The sequence below is a fragment of the Corvus cornix genome, chromosome 2 (genome assembly GCF_000738735.6).
Source record: "Corvus cornix cornix isolate S_Up_H32 chromosome 2, ASM73873v5, whole genome shotgun sequence".
In the NCBI taxonomy this organism is placed as follows: domain Eukaryota; kingdom Metazoa; phylum Chordata; class Aves; order Passeriformes; family Corvidae; genus Corvus; species Corvus cornix.
The window spans coordinates 111,578,659-111,597,203 of record NC_046333.1 but is presented as its reverse complement, the minus strand read 5'-3'; the positions used below and the strand labels follow the sequence as shown (position 1 = coordinate 111,597,203).

General features: G+C 40.0%; 1 protein-coding gene across 2 annotated transcripts in view; it reads right to left on the bottom strand.

Annotated features, from left to right (window-relative positions):
* SPIDR (scaffold protein involved in DNA repair) overlaps positions 1-18,545 on the bottom strand; it is a 195,854-nt gene that overhangs the window by 68,472 nt on the left and 108,837 nt on the right. For both annotated transcript variants that reach the window (XM_039549214.1, XM_039549215.1), the window contains exon 9: positions 269-479. In XM_039549214.1, coding sequence (XP_039405148.1) covers positions 269-479 — 211 coding nt within the window. The remainder of the gene's footprint in view (positions 1-268; positions 480-18,545) is intronic.

Genomic DNA, 18,545 nt, shown 5'->3' with positions numbered 1-18,545 from the left:
ATGAAAAAAACAAGTTGTAATTACTGTTTAGCGCGGTAGTGAGATTTCAGCAAAATAACCTCACAGCAGTTCAGCATTTGGATGGACTAAAAGCCTCTACTAAGAAAATATTATTAAAATAAACACTGCATATTAATTCAGCCTTGACTAAATGAAAGGGGAAACCAAACAGGTCTGTAATTTACACTTTTTGTTTTTCTTATGATTTCCAAACATCTGCTCACCAACTTCTTACCAAGTGCTTAATTGTGAACCAAATGGACCATACCTGATTATCTGAAGGTTCCTGGTGTAACTTATCATCAAGGTCATCTAGTCTGAAGGTCTGTGCCAAAGATATAATGTTCTTCCTGATAAGCATCTTTGTAAGACCATATGTCTTCTCTCTGGCTTCTGAATGTTCACTGAGTAGCACCTTCTGACTAAAGTAAGTGTTCATGATAACAGGAACATCTGCATTTTGGAGAAGCAGTTTTTGCCTGGAAAAAACAATTTAAGTGGTATCAAATCCATTACAAGTTAAACTACTGATAAGCACTATTTAAAAATGTGTGCTGCATTGCATTTCTCTCACCTTTTTTCTATATTTACCACCAAAACACTTCAGAGGTGTGTTATCCTAATTGCAAATTACCCATCCCACAGAGCCGGCTTGGCTCAGCCATTTTAGCTCAGGCATAGCCCTGGGCAATTGGAGATCCACTGCACCCAGGGACAAGTTACACATGGAAGCCAGCTGAGCTGCTGAGCCCCATCTGGTTTCACACAAATGCTACTTGGTGTCTCTGTGTTGTTAGCACAGAGCACCAGGACCCTCTGCATACAGTTACTGAGGTGAAAGCCATGAACAGAAGACTATTAATCCTGCTCCGTGTTAATTCAGAGCACTGCTCCGCTGGACCCAGCCTGACCCTTGCAGGACATTCTCTGGTGAGTGCTTGCCACCAACCCAAATCCATTCTCATGCAGCTGGCAGCAAGCTGCTTCTTCCTCCTCTATTTTTCTAAAAGCAAAATCCTATGTTTTTCTTACACTATGCTGTATATTATCTTGCCTGTGCATTTGTCACTGTAATAAATGTGCTCTCCTAGATCCAGTTTTGGTTTCTAGTGCCAATGTAAATTCCCAAACAGCTCCACAAGCAGCAATTTCTTACCCACCAGATTAAGGGAATGTTTGCAGAATCTCTAAACACACGATAATTTCATGCCAAAGCATGTGTTGATGTTGGGTTTTTCTTATGCTGGTATCACAGTCGCACATTTAGAAGTACACTTTTTATGCTCAGAGGACACACATCTAATGAAGTCAGCTAACAAAACCAACCAGTAATCTCATTTTCTACAGACCATCAAAACAGACCAAAATCAACTTGGTGACTTTACCGCATTCTGAATTTTTCTACTATTAGATTTTTATCACCTAGGAGTAAAACAAGGCCTCCTGCCTTGGCAGCAAAGCTGTGCTGACCCGAGTTCAGAACTTCACCCTCTAGACTGCTCATCAGTTATATTATGGAGATGAAGCAAGTTTCCACATCTGTGACATTGTTTCTCAAAATGCAACCATACAGAGTTAAAAAGCAAAATGAAACAATGAAACACTCAAAAATACTTATTTCTGATCTCAGTCCATACAAGATCTTCACCACGGTCTCTTTTATAACAGACGCCTTCGTTCTTTAGAGAGTGGATAGCTAAAGGGAGATTGATGTATTCATATTTTCAAAGGCATAGGAAGAGTTGCAGCAAGTTTTAAATATAATCCCTGTTATTTTATAATTAGGAAAATAAAACAACAGCCAGATGATCTCTGCCTTTTAGGAAAAAAGGATACATTTAAAACTAAGCTCACAACTTAGAACTATGAATCACACATATAAATTATGAACAAGATGCATTGCTTCTACTGTGAACACTCAGAGAAGTTATGATTTGAAACAGAAAATTCATGAAAAGTTACAGCATAAAACTAAGTCCTGAACTTCACCACAAAGAAGCCTTACTGCCATCTGTGAGCTCCCCCAATTTAGGAGAGCAGCAATTCATGTCTAAGGGACACCGAGTCCCTTGACTTCAGATGAATTTGCTAACAAAGCTCCCAGTTAAGAGCATGACAGTAGCTCATAAGGCTGCTGAACTGACTTTGCTTGATAATTTTCTGCATTACAGGATTAAAACTGAGGAATTAGCTTGGTCAGCAAACTGAAACACCTCTGATTCTATGAGATTTTTAAACTGTCACTTACCCCCTTTTTTCTAGAGAACAGAAATGTACATAAAGCTTACTACAGATCTTGGAACAGTTTGGGCTGTCTTTATTTGCAGATGTGTAATGAAAATTTTAGCACCTTCTTTCTTGAGATGTCTGTGTTCAGACCCAAAGTAAACAGGAAATCTCTCTGAACACGAGACCATTACGTCACTAATGTCAGAAGAATGTTTGCTTGATCTAAAACATCTCATTCTCTAAAAAAAATACTGACGTTAGTAGCAAATCATTTGTAGAAACTTTGAGGTTTATGGTTTTATTTTTATTTTCCTGAGCAGGAAAATGTGATCAGGTTTTTAACTTGCTTTTTTTTTAAGGCAGGTAGGTTTTACCGATACCCAAGTGACGTGTGCCTTGCTTTTGCTATGCTTATGCATTCCATGTCTCGAGTACTTCTATAATCGCCAAGAGCTTTCCTGGTGAAGCACTCATTATGTCATCATATCTTTACATGGGTAATGCATAAAATAATGGCTAGTTGGTATTTCCACAAAGGAAAAATGGGGACATATACACATTTCCATAAGAAGCCTCCCATTTCTTAAATGCAATTAGTTCACTAAAAACACTCTCCTGAAGAAATCACTTGGTTTAGACCTGCAAAAATGTGCACAGACTTAGCAGTAATTCTTCAGTTACATCAGAGGAACATTCACATGTATCTACTTAAATCTTCCCTATTTCACAATGGACAGATACCTCACGATGAAAAGAACCAGGAATAAATAGAAATAAATCCCAATTGAAAGAAATAACAAAAAAGTTTGTAATAAGCTCATTATTTTGTGCATTTAGATGGCTGAATGGAAATATTTTGTAAGTATACATACACATAGAAAACATAAAATTATTTATATTTTGCATACAATATATAGAATAATTGTACTGTTTATTTACATTATTACCAAGTTTTATATACATTCTTCAATATGAAGAATAAAATTATTAATATAGTATCAATTAATTGAATGAAAACTCTTTTTCCAGAAATTCTTTCTAGTATTGCTCAGCAAAATCAAGCTCTGCGGGATGGGAACTTTGACTGTCATCATGGCAGAAATTTCTGCATTGCCCCTGTATATTGTTTATATTTTTCTCTTTGCAACAAAGGCAACCACGCTAGAGACACATGTATACCTTAATTCTTTTTGTCTGTTTGACAGGTACAGATCAGGGCAAAGAAAACCCAACAGGCTGGAAGATTTGGGACAAAAAAAATCCCTTCCCCAAGCAATCCCTGCATGTGTTGCCCCTGTGCCTGAGACACCATAACTGATCACCTCAACTTTAAGCATCTGTTCCAGCTGCAGATTCCCTATACCCAGAAGCAGCCTTACTCTAGAATACGGAGTACACTCTGTAGTATCCTCTTAGACATAAAGTGTTAAATCAGCATTGCAAGCTTTCTGTGACCTCTCTTAAATTGCTTCTTTTCTATCTCCTTCATTATATTTTAAAAGTTAGTTTTCAAAGAATGAGAGACATCATCTCATTCAGCTAACCACAGAGATGATGGGGGAAAAAAAAAAAAAGCTCATCACAGATTACAAACCCCCCTGAAACAATCTATTGTCCTCTCTTGATTTTTCTTGCTCAGAAAAGGATATTTAAAAGTTGGATTAGTAGTTGACTTCCTTTGTAACTGCCTTTAGACCTTTGTAATGACATGAAGCAGAGACTGGGAACATTCTATACTACAGGGCATTATTTTCCTGGTATGTAGACCATCAGCAATTGCTGTAACTGGTCACATGCTAAAGGAACATGAGGCAATAATGTTATTTTTTTTATTTTCCAGCAGCAGCTTGCTTCTCTGTCCAAGAATGTAGCTTTCTTTTTCTCTTCCTCCCTCCTACAATGGAGGCTATCTGGCCAAGTAGAAGCAGGAGATGTCCTTGCCCACTTCTACGTTAATTGTGGTCTGTCCCCATCCGAGATGCGAAACGCTGCAGAACGTACAGCATGGCACTGGGTAAAGGAGCTGACGTTTCAATTTGGGGCAGGGTCTTAATCCTGGGGCAAACAACCAGTGGGTTTGCACTGTGGTCTGCCCTGCACAGCCCATCCACAGCCAGCGAGGAGTTGTGACTCCAGCAGCAGCGAGCTCACAAACCACACGCTTCCGCTCAGTTCTGCTGACATCAAACGGTGGTGCTGGTTCATGAACTTGAGAAGACTCTGGATCACTTTAAATTAGAGAACATATTTTTTTGTTCACTCTCCCTGGGTATTTTACTGGGCTTTTGTTTTTTGTTGTAGTTTTTTGGGTTTTTTTTTTTCCTTTGTAAAGTGTAAAATGCCTAGAGTGTTTTTTTTTGAAGAGTACACTGCATTAAATGAACACTCTTAACATTTCAGTGACCTACAACTTGCACTGTAATTATGAAACAGGCTATTCTCAAGTCTCAGAACAATGATCTCTGTGTAAAGAAGGTTTAACATCCACCAAAGTAGCACAGCAGTAGTACATGTAGAAAAAGAGTGTGCCAGAACCTTACACTGTTGCCCAGAAGTATGAGGAATCATTGCACATAGGAACAACATACAGGGCCCATCCCTGACTTCCTAGGAATCGCTTGTTTTATCCAATGTAGAGGAAGTTGCTCATGCTGCCTCTTGCTTAGGGTTGTGTAGCATTTGCAATGCTTTATCTGTGAAATGTCCAAGAAATGCCTGAGCATTGAGCTAATGATAATAACTAAGAAACAAACCCTCCCAAAACCCCAAAAAAACTTAACAAGTTCAGACAGATCTCTGCCCACCTATCACCCAAGGACAGTAACTATCTTCTCAGTATATACACCAAATCAACAGGCCATTTGGGACAGACCTGCTTTCTGCCATGCCTAGAGATTGCCCAAACACAGACTTTTCATCCATGAATGAGTAATCTCACCACTTGTGTGTGAGTCTCCATCAGCGTCACTGACTACCCCTGTAACGCTGCACGGACACTGTGATTCTGAGCTCACATTTTACAGTACCTAACTTCTTCCCATGCCCCAACGTCAAAGACAGAAAACAAAAATCAGCTGGTATCTCTTTCTCTGAAATTACCTTATTCAAAGCAACAGATTATTGTGGTACAAGTTCTCAAGGCTGGTTGTACTCTTTTCCCCATGAAAAAACAGCACTAACCATCCAGGCCAACGTCCAGAGTCACATATGGCAAACATACAATTCTCAGCTGTGTCAGGTTTCCAAACAAATGTGGCTTTGGCACCTCAGAGTAGCAGGTCTGCAGAAGATGTAACAACAAAAAGCTACCCAAGCTATGTCTGAAACTTCTGCTTTTAAAGTATGATACTTTTATTTGTGAATAGAACAGCTAGATACTTGTTTTGTTCCCCTACTGGAAAAATACTTTGTCTGAGGACTTATTCCATGACTCCAAGAGACAAAGAAAAGAACAAGAAGCTGTTAAATGTATAGATTTGTTACAACCCAATCTGTCACCATTTGTCACTGAACCTTAAGCACAAAGCAAACTAAGAAAATCAGTAAAACAACACAAGTAATGAAAATAAATCTTTTCTATTGCAGTGTAAGTTCTTTCTGCAAAATACTACTGTACTTTTCAACAAAATTACCTGTAAACCTAAGAAATCACTCCAGGAAGAAATTACAGTACACAAAGCCAACATTTTTATCACTATATCATTTTACTAATTTCAGAGTAATCATATAAACTAACCACTGGCTTGCCATAGTGCTGCCTTTTGAAATATGACACCCTGTAGCATGAAAAAAAGTTGTATGGAAATTTTCACATTTAAGAAGAGCTCTGCTATAAAAAGCTTGTGGTTAACATTAAGCATTATTATACCACACACCCAGTGCTCTCACCTCTGCAGGGAGCTGCACTGTGTGCTAACTGAAGGGGATGTATAGGTCTTCTGAAGTAGGAAAGCACAGATGGGTATCAAACCAAATCTCGTCCACCTCCAGGAAATTATTCTAATATCAGGCTTTACAAAGACTGGAAAGCAGGGAAGTTTCTCAGAGCTCTCCAGCCACTTATTTTTGGCTATGAAGAAAGCACCTGAAATTTCTAGCATTCTGGACCTAAATTCATCATGATGAGTCTTAACCTTTGGCACCACCAAAACATAAAATTCCACTCACAGGTAGTGCTTACGTACAAAGCGGCATGGAAATGATCTCTTGAGCTGACTGGGGTAATACCTTTGAGAGAATTCACTAAAACTCTACTCCAACTGGGTTGCTGAGATTTTTTTAAATACCTAATACGTAAGTCAGACACAAAACAATTAGTATTAAAAAACCTGCACACAATAAAGCATTAAATGGGAAAGTTGCTTTAAAAACAGAACAAAACCACTCCCCCACACACAGTATGAGGGTGTTACAAGTAAGTAGGGGGATATAAATATCATGGTTATCTTTTCATAATCAAGAGGTTATGAAAGAATTCCAATCTGTGTGTTTACCCCACAGATCAACTTGTGTGACTAGCCATGAGCTCATCATTCAGATTACTTCTTCCCTCTGTTCCCAGTGCTAAACTGCACGTAGGGTTTGAGGTGGCTGAGGCAGCCACCATACACAGAGGGACATACCAGAGGGATTCTGAAAGGAGAGAAAAAGGAAGCAAGCAAACTGCAAAGTGACGTCACATTAAAACTTGTGGTAAGTGTTAGACAGAACAAAAATGGCTGCACTGGCGTGAGATCAGAGGCCCACCTACCCCATACTCTAGCTTAGAGCAGCAAACAGCAGATGTTTGAAGACTATGAAAATAAAAGCAAGCACCTAGTGAAAGTTCTGCAGAACACTGTCTGATAACTTCTAAAAACTTTCAGTTTAGGGACTTCCTAAGGCAGAAGTAATATCGTTGTATCTAACAGTCTTGGGTAGACTTTTCTTCCAGGAACCTATGTGCCTGCTTTTTGACCACTTGCACATTGACAGCATCCACAACATCCTGTAGCATCCACCATGCTCTACAGTCTAATTACACGCATCTGAGAAACCACTTCCTTTGATTTGTTTTGATCTGTCACCTAGTGGTTACATTGCTGCCCCCCACTTCTTGTTTTTAAGAGGCAGTGAACAATCATCCTTCCTGATGCACTTCCTAATACAGACCTTTATCACATCCTCTCCCAGCCACTGCTTTCTCAAGGTGAAGAGCTCTAGTCACCCTAGTCATTTCTCACAGGGAAGCTGCTCCATATATCTCTTCTTGTCACTCTTCTCTGCTATTTTTCCACTTCTGCTACATATCTTTGATTTGGAAGACTGAAATCCTAATGCAGAAATGCACCACGAATTTCTACAGCGACATCATGACGGTTTTGATGCCATTTCTAGTCAAGTCTTATTTTACCATGTATTTTCCTGATCATTAAATGAAGACTAAGCTGACATATTAATGAAGCAATCAGAGCACTAAAAACACATTCCTGGATACCAACAATCCAGACTCCATCATTTTGTATGTGCACTTCACATTTACCTACAATTTCCCGGCAGGAGAGCCTAAGTCCTTTCTCCAGCCCTAGTTTTAGAGCACTATGAGGATGAACACATGCCCCTGTCCATAGGATTGTGAGGACGACAGCATGCCATTAAATACAAACTTGCATAGTGTTCTGTTGTACAAAAAGCTGTCCAATTCTCTGTTTTCTTCATTGGTACCATGGAGATTTGAGGCAACAGGTTACACCAACAACTCCTCTGCCAGTGGATGAAAGATCAGGAGTGTTGCCATTCTGCCACCATTACACACAATGTCACCACTCCTGAGGTATCAGGAGAAGCTGCTTCTCACACCAGAACTCTGCAATATCCACCCAAGCAGCTGAGGGCCATGTGTTAAAATGAAGAACTTGAACTTGAGACTTTCTGACCAAGGTATGGGGAGTAAGGGTACTTTGCTGGTTGGTTCAAGTTTGGAGGACTATTGGAGAAACTTTAATAAATAAATGCCATTTTAAAATGCATTGTTCAATGTTTTGCAGAGATTATTAAGAACACTGTCCTCTTTTTCCATAGACATTTGGCATTTGCTATTGGCAAAGACTCCTTACAAGTCCAGTCTCGCATTCATGCTCACAGGTGTCTTCACATGCACAGCAGCAAGAACAAATAACTATCCCTGAGCAAACTTCAGAAAGACAGATCAATATACACATATGCTCGATTTTATTTAAATATTTTATTATCAAATCTAGTATTAAAAAAACCCCAGCACAACTACTAAATAACCAAAAATCTTCAATCAGACTTGTTCTTATACTCCTGTCTTGTTCTGGTACTCATTTCTGGGCATTTCCTATTGTTTCTTTGCCAGGCCATGAAGCAAGACCAAATTCTGGTTTTATCTGGTGAGGTCACTTTTTATCCAGCCAAATCCAATGCTGTCAGCACAGGAAGAGTAACTGAAAGTAGCAGTCGTTCTGGGTTCTCTGGTAACACAACTGGGAATAACAAAAGGTAGTGAGAGCTTGCTCTGAGCCACAGAGCACAACAGCAAAGCAGAACACTCCTTCTGAGCTGGTCAAACTCTGCTTCAAGCAAGAAGATGCCTCAAGTAGCCTGGAGGTCTCAATGAATATCATCAGGCAAGGCGAAGGCTGAACCCCTGGTACAGAAAGCTGCCCTGCAGAGCTCCACAGGTCTTTAGGCAGGTTACAGACCAAGTTTTCCTCCACTACAGTCCACTTCAGCTTTACTGAGCTGAGAAAAATCCTTTTTTTCACTTTATTTGCTGCCACTATTGATAAATGTGTAACAAAAGTAAAGGTGGTGTGGATAAGCCAGGTAGCACAGAAAACTCTTTTAGGCAAAGTCCTTTCTGCAGTAATCTGCTCACAACAATCATCAGTGAAAATACAGCAGTGCTAGTGACCAGAGTGGAAACTTCTTTACCGAAACATCCTGGCGGAGACATAGCCTAAGTGAAACCTTCTGTGCAAGGAAGAAGTTCAGCGTCTCAGCCTGCCACAGAAACACTGATCGTATGTGATAAAAAAAATACCTTTCTTCTTTTTAGGTTAGAAAACAGCCCTCAATAGTGTGTGTACTTTGAAGTTATCACTCACAAGAATAACTTTCAAAGCTTCATTTTGCTTCTATGCAATACCACATATCTTCTCCCTTAAATCACCATAGGTGGATTCTATGGCATAGCTCTCTCAGTCAAAACAAGGAAAAACACTTTGAGAAATAACATTTAAGTTCAACGTTCTCCTTGATGTTTTTTCTTTTCTGAAAATCTTAGTATTCCTGTGTTACTTTAAAGACATAACTGCACAGAACAAGCAAAAAATTCTAATTCTAATATTGAAATATTATATGGTCTACAGGTCACTGTTAACTTGGCTTGTTTTGTTTCACTGAACAGTTGCAATGACACTTCGCAACCAGATCACATCAGATATGGGAGAGTTTTCCTACTGCATCACACTATTATATGCTCAAATTTCTTTTTCAGATTCATGTAAGAGGGCTGGTGACTCAGCAGAGCAGAATCAATAATGCAATGAGATGGATGAACCCCTGGACTGGTTTTTTGTGCTCCTATTAGACTTCAGAGGCTACACAGCTTCAGCATGTTCTAGGTTTACTTTTCCACATCAAAGAATATTTATTTTTAGAAGGAAACAGTCTTTTATGCTTCAGAGAGAAAAAAAGTTAGATGTATAGTGGAAAGATGAAAGCCCTTATTATTATTATTGGTTTTTTTAAAAAGTACATGCAGCCCTGCCTCAATTTACTATATTTAAAATACTCCAACATCTACCAACCCAATAAGTTTACCCACCACAATCATCTGTGTTGCACAGTCATATGAACACAACTCCTTAAAACTAATCAATCAAAACTAAACATAAGCCAAGCAGAAAGAAGTGGCAAAATACCAGACATACCATTAAAGAAATAAAACCTAAGAACAACTAAGGACAAGTAGGAGATCTGTATTTTCTTAGAGGAGCTAAGAAAACAGAATTGCAACTCGAGTCATTGCTTGAAGCACTACCACAGTAAAACCTCTACAAGCCTGATACAAACACAACTGCCAAAAAAAAGGGCCATCAATGACCTCTGAAAACTGGAAAGAGTCCTGGCAGCAATGAAGTTGTGACTTATGATCACATAAGGGACAGTTTTCTGATAAACCACTTCAGCTAAAGCTCTCTGTGGAAGCAACCCACTTCCAAGGCAGAGGAGCATTTTGTAGCACACCTATCTCTCACTATTGCACTCTGCCCTCCCCTGCCAAAAAAGCAGAAACAAAGTCTTTGAAGTTGTGGGAAAACACCTGTAAAAACATACAGATTTTGGAGAAAACTGGTGTGAGAGACATAAGGTGGAAGGTGTGCTGTCACAGACATCTTGGCCCTGGCAAAAACCCTGGAGTTTAAAGTGAGAATGATATTCCAAAAACAATAGCAAAATTTGCCAGTCCAGAGAAATGTTTATGCAATAAAGGGTGAAACAACTCCACTACACACGCATTTCCCAAGCAAACAACCGTAAGTTAATCAAGGGCTCAAATATATCCCATAGCATTTAACAATGGATGGCATCCCTACTCTCAGGCTTGGAAGCTGCATATCAAGTTTTGGAAGAAGGGATTTTGCAGCCAGATTTGAAAACCTGAGAAATATTAACCTAAAGAAGGAATGCTGACTGACTTCCTATAAAGGAAGTGTTTCGTTTTTCTTTTCCATGCTGTCCACTCTCCATGTACCTCCACTAAAATAACAGCAAATGCAGTATTGCTGTACAATACCCCAGGCTTTACGTGACGTACACAGGATCTAAATGGCCCCAGTTTTTGAGCCGAGTCACAGGCTATCACAGGCAAAACCAGGAGAGGGAAAAAAAAAAAAGACAAAAATGATCAAGCTTCAGCAAAACTACCTGCCTTATCTCCCTCTACAGCTGAAGCACTAGGGGTAAGAAACCATCTTCTAAACTCCAAAAGAAACAAGTTTGTGCCAGCAGATAATGATCCTCACATATAAGCAGAAATTCTTCATTTTTTCCTACTGTGGTGGCAAGACTCTCCTCGATTGCTTATGCATTTATTTTGTCTTTTATTTAGAAGTGTTTCCTCCTCTTTTTCATCCAGGCCAAGGGCCAGCTTCTCTTACATCTCCTTTCCCAAGGAGGGCATCCTGGTCTGCAGTCACCCTGCCAGGCCCTTCCTGCAGTGCTCCTCCTGATGCTGGTGCTCTATGAGGGAGCAGAGCGCTTCACACTCCCATTCATCTGGAATTCAAGATGGACCTGAATAAAAATGATTCCCTTGCTCAACTGCATCACTAAGCAGGACGTGGAAAAAAACATATAAATGCAATGATACTAGATCAGTCATGCTTTAAGTTCTACAAGTATATATATTCAGGGTATTGTATTTTGACATGTATTTATATATCTTGTTTTAAAACAAAGTTACTTGTATTCTTTACTCTCCTGTCTATCAGTTGCTTAAAAAAAAGAATCATACCTGAAACCACTGAAAAACTGTCTAGTACAAATACTGTCCAAAGAGGAGTGAGTCTCTGGGCTGATTTCCTGTATGTAAATGTGCTCAGCTGAAAAAATGTCCAGGGCATGATTCCCAGACTATGGTACAGGAAAAAAGAGGAGTTCCCTGGCTTAGTTAAGATCAGAAGGAAGACACAAGGGACTCATCCCGGGAAAAGACGGCAGTCCCTGACTCTCGTATGTGCGTGCACACACACACACAGAAGTGCAGGTACATGCGTGTGCGCTCCCCTCCTTGCCTTGCCTGCTCCCCTCCCTGCCTTGCCTCTGCCCTGGGGGGGTGGGTGAGCTGGCGCAACATCCCCTCAAGGGAACAAGCTCTTGAAAAATCTGATATGACATTTTTACATTCAACTGACTGCATGCAACATTCCTTTAAAAAAAAAATTATCTGTTTGCTTGCTTGAAGCGTCACAAAGATAATATTCACGTCTGTGACCCTGACTGTCTCTGGTCAAGAGGCAGAGAGATTGTGCAGACTGTGTTGCCTTCCAGCACCCCTGGGACGCCTGCCAGAGAACAGAGCTGCTGTCCCAGAGGAGAGGGTCAGATCCCCTAGCCTTCAGCTAACACTGTTAGTACTCCCTCTGGTAACTGCTGAGGAGGTGAATTGCACACACAGAGGACTTGGCCTGCACAGCCCTACACCTGTGTTACTGACGTACACTGCAAAAACTTCAGTGTCCTCAATCTGGGGAAAAAGTATTAATTTTTTCCTTTAGAGAACCTTATCCCCACATCACTTGTCTTTCCATTTCTTCTTTATCATTGTTGACCTCCAAATTCCTACACCACCACCCTCTTTCAGCATCTACCAAAACATTTGTATCTGTTTTCTACATTGCGGTTACATGGCCATGTGGGCTGAAAATCTTTTAAAGAATCTTATTTAAACACAGCTTCATCATTCAGATACTGTTTGGGCAATGAGCTATGCAGAGCCAAGCAGCATTACAGAATCTTATTTCAAAGCCTGTTTCCACTACTGGAGCACTCGTTTTAAAGTGAATCTAAATTACTGCCTTTCCCATAAAAACTTGCTTAAGTGCATTTTAAAAGAAATGTTGCCAAGTGCAGAAATGCAACCTCTGCCCTTGGAAGTCCTTGAACTGAAGTTTGCTGAAAGCTCCCAGGTTAATCCAGGGCAGAATAGGTCTGTGTTTGTTCAGTCCTTCTGCTCTCCCACCCAACATGCACTCCTGGAGATGGGATACCCAGATAAGCAGAACTACAATTTCACCTGATAGGGCTGATCTGTTCATCACACCCACCACCGTTTGCCTCCACACCAGTAAGGACATAAACTAACAAAAAAGCTGATTGTCAAAAGCATCATGCGCATTTTTCTATGTCTCAAGCTCATCCTGCCATGACAGCGGTCTGTATAAGACCTCCTGCTGCCACAGACCATGACCACAACTGAACACGTAATGACAATAATGAACATAATTTGCATGGCTACATATATGAGCATACAACTCCCTAATTTTATAAACTCATCACAGAACACGTGAAAAGCTTGAGATGCAAGCAGATTTCACCTTTTTTATTCTAAGCTTTTTCTGGGACTGCCATTTTTATTTCAGTCTCCTCTTTAAAGATTAAAAAAAATTTTTTTTGAAGAAATGCAAGGCCTTACTAAGTCCAAGCGTGGTTACCCAATAGAGAGCACCAAAATGTGTATCATCTACTCTGTAACCCACATGCTCCTTCTCTCACTTCAGAAAGCAGGGTTTCCAGGGCACCCAGAATTTCTGGCTATGTCTGATCAGAACACATTAGGTTAGAAAGCCTCTTAAAGTCATCCAGGGAGCTTCTCCCCTGCGCTGCCAGAGGGTATCTGGCTTAAGGACACACAATAAACACAACTGTGGCAGCTTAGCAGTCATTTGTACACTTTTCCAAGCTACCTTTTTCAGGTTCTTATATCACCAAAAACCCGGTCTAACAGCCACCAAACAATTTTAAAAATGTGGTAAAATCACCTATCCACTAAAAAATATGTAGTTATGCAATTTTGTTGGCTTACTTCTGTTTACATAATACAGCTGCATACAAATTGCTGTTGCATTTTAATAAAATTGTAACATTAACAAGGTCCACATGAAAAGCACAAGTAGCTAAAACTTTGAGTAGGCATAGACAGGAAAAAAGACTATGCTAGACCAGAAAACATAGCAAAAGAATATTGAAAATTAGTAATTCAAGCAGCAGAATGAATGGCTGATAAAATTTTAAGCAAACACTTTGCCTCTGTGCTCACTTCTTCTATCGTCTTCTCTGTGGGTGAGCCTTTACTGTGCTTCCATTGCACTGAGTCTTGGACTGTATCAAGAAAGCTACACTTTCTGAAAGGGTAATAATACCTTTTTGCTGCCGTAACAGACTCAGCCTTACAGAGAACACTGCAGGTGGGAAGATTAAAAAAATAAAAAATCCATCTAAACATAGACCCAGTATTCAATACTGCCTTCATTTTTTGTTTTGTTCTCGCTTTTTTTCTTTCTTCCCAGAAATATTCTTGCCAGCTGTTTTGCTGTCTCTCAGTATTCCAACAGTGACCGAACATCACCATGTGGTGCTGGATCTCAAAGGCAGAATTAAGATTAACAGTGTTATGATTGAGTGCCAGCTGAAGAAATGCAGCTACAAAACCAGACTCGGTGGCTGAGAGCTCATGGCCCCACTCAAGATGCCCCTGAGCATTGAAATTTTCACCCACTTCCCCCCAGAGCCAGGAAAGGGATGGCACTTCCAGAAAGAACAGTCACCCTTGGATGATAAAAAGAGTTTCGACATTGAGACTTATGAGCATTGTCCGATTCCCCAGTCAAAAAATATAATTCAGCTCTATGCTGATACAGGCACAGGAAACCTATACATGGAAAATGCAGGTCAGATGAAGGCCAGTGGGATAAGGACCACAGGTATGTGTAGCCATGGTACCTCATGCTCAGGATGGAAAATATTCCACAAGCTGGCACATTCTTCAAATAGCTTTCTGAAATAATTATTACCACTTAGACCAGTATAACTTACAACAAGTTAAGCAAATAAATAAATTCCCTAGTTGTGTCCCTTAGCCTCATCTACTTATCTTGAAAAGCAAGTCAGTTAGCTTTACTTCCAGTGCTCCTCACTGCCAGACTAAGGTTGCTATGGGGCACACAGTATTTGATTAAAGCAATTATATCTACTGGCATATACATATGTGTTTGTTTTATGCCATGGAAATATCTATATGCTTTTCACAAAAACTGGATATAAAAGATATTAAAGTGAATGCCCTCCTCCCAAACTGTAAACATAGCAGGAAACTTCTAATGTTTGTTTGAAAACACATGCCCTAAGTGATAATCCTGATGGAAAAAAGGAAGTAATTTTGCTTACTCTTTGCCTTCAGGTGGCTCATTAAAACACCTCTTATAAAAGAAAGAGGATATGAGTCTCTCTTGACTTTATGCTGAGGCTAACCATCTTCGGGGAAAGATCCTGGCAGCAAAAGACTGTAAACTCAATTCTTTGTTTTAATTTAGAATTTAATTTGTCAGCAAAACCAAAGTTCATAAAGAAGGCAAATTTTGACAAATTGCAACTGCCATGAGCTCTGCTAAGAGCAGGATGTAACATGAATGTGATTCTTCAAGAGAACAAATTATAATCATTGCATCCAAACAAAAAATGCTTACATTAATAAGTTTATTCTATAGTTTGCCAACTCTTCAGGCTGGCTACTAAGGAGAATTTGCTAACCTCATATTTGTAAGATAAAGTGATCTGCAGCACATCTGCTACATGTCAGCAGGACAAGATGGCAGTTGTCCTGTTGAGATTTTGGATTACAGTTAGCCTTTTCTTGCACTATAGCTATAATACCTTAAATCTGAGCCACCTCTAAACAGAAAAAGGTAATATAAGCAAAGCAGTTTTCCAAATCTCAGAAACCTTGTTCACCCGAGTCATTTGCACCAACAGAGAAAATGTTTGCTTATAAAAATAGTAATTTATTCATGTATCTAAAATAAAATACAGCAGATGTACTAGGTACAGACTAAGAATGTCTGCTGCTCATTTCAGCTATAGTATACTCATAAAAGCAAATGCTTAAGATACACTATGTCAAGTGGACGGGTAGCATGGTAGATTCTGCAGGGAAATGTAATCTATTACATTAGTATTACAAAGACATCAGTAAATAGCTGGAGATGTTCAAAGCCTGAACACTTACCAGACACTCAAGACTGGGACTTACCTAGCTAACTTTATCAACTGGTCCCCTAGACTGTCTTTGCAAAGTCTAGCAAAAACAAACTTCAAAATGAGGTTCGTTTGATGTCCTTAAGAGGAGAGGAGACACACTTCAGAAATGCCAACTTCCTTCTCCCTGATTCCTACAAAAGGATGACAGGCCCATACTTGCACAGCTGTACCACAGGTGCCTTGAGTTGAATGCTGCCTGCCAGGCTGCTCAGGCAGGGCCAGCACAGCACAGAGGCAATCTGTAACCCAGCAATCCCCATGCCAAAACAGGAGAGATGAGCTCTGCTGTGGTTCTCACAGCATCAGCTGCTCTCAGCTTCGCTAGCTCCATCATCACATCATGGGAGGCTTCACTGGGTTATGAAAAATCATAATGAAATCTTACTACAAACTGCTCCCTGTCTCCTGTAATTAAATGTACCTCTTGCCCAAGAGGGAGATCTTCCCCTATCTGTCTCCTTGATGCTGGGAAGAGGGAGGTCTTCTCATCACCTACTTTTGTGGATAGAGAGATACAGCTAAGGGAAGAAATCTTCATTCCTATTTCTGTTTTCTTTCACTTTTCAAATATGAAAACACTGTTGTAGAACCACATGAAAATTGAACTAAATCACTCACAGAAGAAACCACACAGTTTTTTCCATGTCCCACCAAATCAGATGTCATGCATCAAGGAGAACACCCACTTGAAATCTGGCACAGTATCACATCAGAGAAGTGTGCTCCATGTTTTCCTAAATATGTCCAAACTCTAGGAGATGAACTGATGAACAGTTGTACAAATGGGAATAACACTGGTGTTCAGCACAGCCCCACACAGAAAAAGTGCAAGTGACTCCAAAGAAGCAAAGAGCACAGCAGATGTAGTGAGGGTACAGCCATGGCCATAGAGCCAAGAAGTGTAACACTCCTAGGAGCACATGGTGTGCAGTTCATTCTCCTCCAGACCCAGCTGCAGTGCCCCTCTCAGCTGCTCAGCACTAGGTACTGCCAGGACCTTACCACCCCTTGTGGCAGAGTTCCAATCCTTCCAGCGCAAAGGCAGCCAGGTCATCACGAACTGACTTAAATCATCAGTTCCCACTCAGCTCTCAGATTTCACACTAATGTGCATGAAGGACTTTCACACATTCATCTCCACTCTGTGCTGGCATGGGGCAATGGTGTCCAGCAAGGCATCCGGAGTGAGCAGGCAGCGAAGCCAGCAGTGCCAGTGGCAATCCACACTGCAGACAGACTTGCTGCAGCCTCCCTTCTGCCTTTGCCTCTCTGTTACTCTGGGATATGCTTGATCTTGCTGAACCAATTCAATCAGTAGTATGTCAAAAAGTCATACTCCTCCCCCCTCCCCAACTTTTTTAAAACATATTTTCTGATTAGTTTTCTACTGGTTTAGCGATATGGATCACCAGCGCCCAAGCACTACAAGATGATCCAACGCTGCAAGCACATGCAACGGCCAAACTTTGCCCTATATAAACACTTTACGTAAGTCACTGAAATAAATTATGCTGCAAATTATGAGTAAATTATGCTGTAAAGGGGTAAAAATTCTCCTACATTTGTTCAGGACAATCAATTCCTTTTTTTTCACTGTCAATCCACATTAGACTGGTAACTGTACATGATGCTTGCAAAATGCTCTCTGAACACTTCAAGCAGACATGGCTCCTATTGTGCTACTGGGCTACAGTTTATTATCTTGTTTTTTTCTGCTTAATGCAGTTATTTTTTTGAGAGGACAAAACAGAGTGAATGAGGATAAAGCAGAGAAATAAACAGGAGCCAAAATCTCTCCCTTTCTACAACAAAAACACGTCACTAGCAACCACAAAGGATATTAAAATCAACAGATAAAGGTCAGATAAAGCACAAGATAAGGTAGTGCGTACATTAATATCTCAAAGATGCTATTACAAGGTTAATCAGTTATGCTGGCAAGATTTAGATTTGAGCTATTTGGTGCCTAAGAAATATAATCAAAACAATTTATTTTTACTTTATAAACAAAATGTAAATCAGCCATGAAATTACTACTTCACAGAACAAAATTAATATAACGCAATAAAAACTAAGTTTAGAGTCACAGCTCCCTAGGGATTTTTAAACTAGTACAGCTATACACAATACAGCTGCTCCAATGTAAAGAAGAACCCCAAGTTTTTAACACAGGTAAGCCTTGTGCCAGCTGATGGCAAAGAGAAGAGAGCTTGATTTATTATATTTTTGTCCTCGTTTATTTACAGGGTCTTCCCTTGGCTGTTTTTGGGAATGCTACTGAATACCGTGAACTAGAGGTTTCTTTACATTTTCATCTGACAAAAATCAGAAGTTCAGTATTTGCATTATGACTGATTCTGCAATTTCTCTTAACTTTGGATCGTACTATATTTGTATGACTGAAACTCAGAATAAAATGTCAATTGCCTGTTTCACCTAGGGGATGGCTCAAGATTTTCTGTGACTGTTCAACACAAGGGTGGCTGATTCTT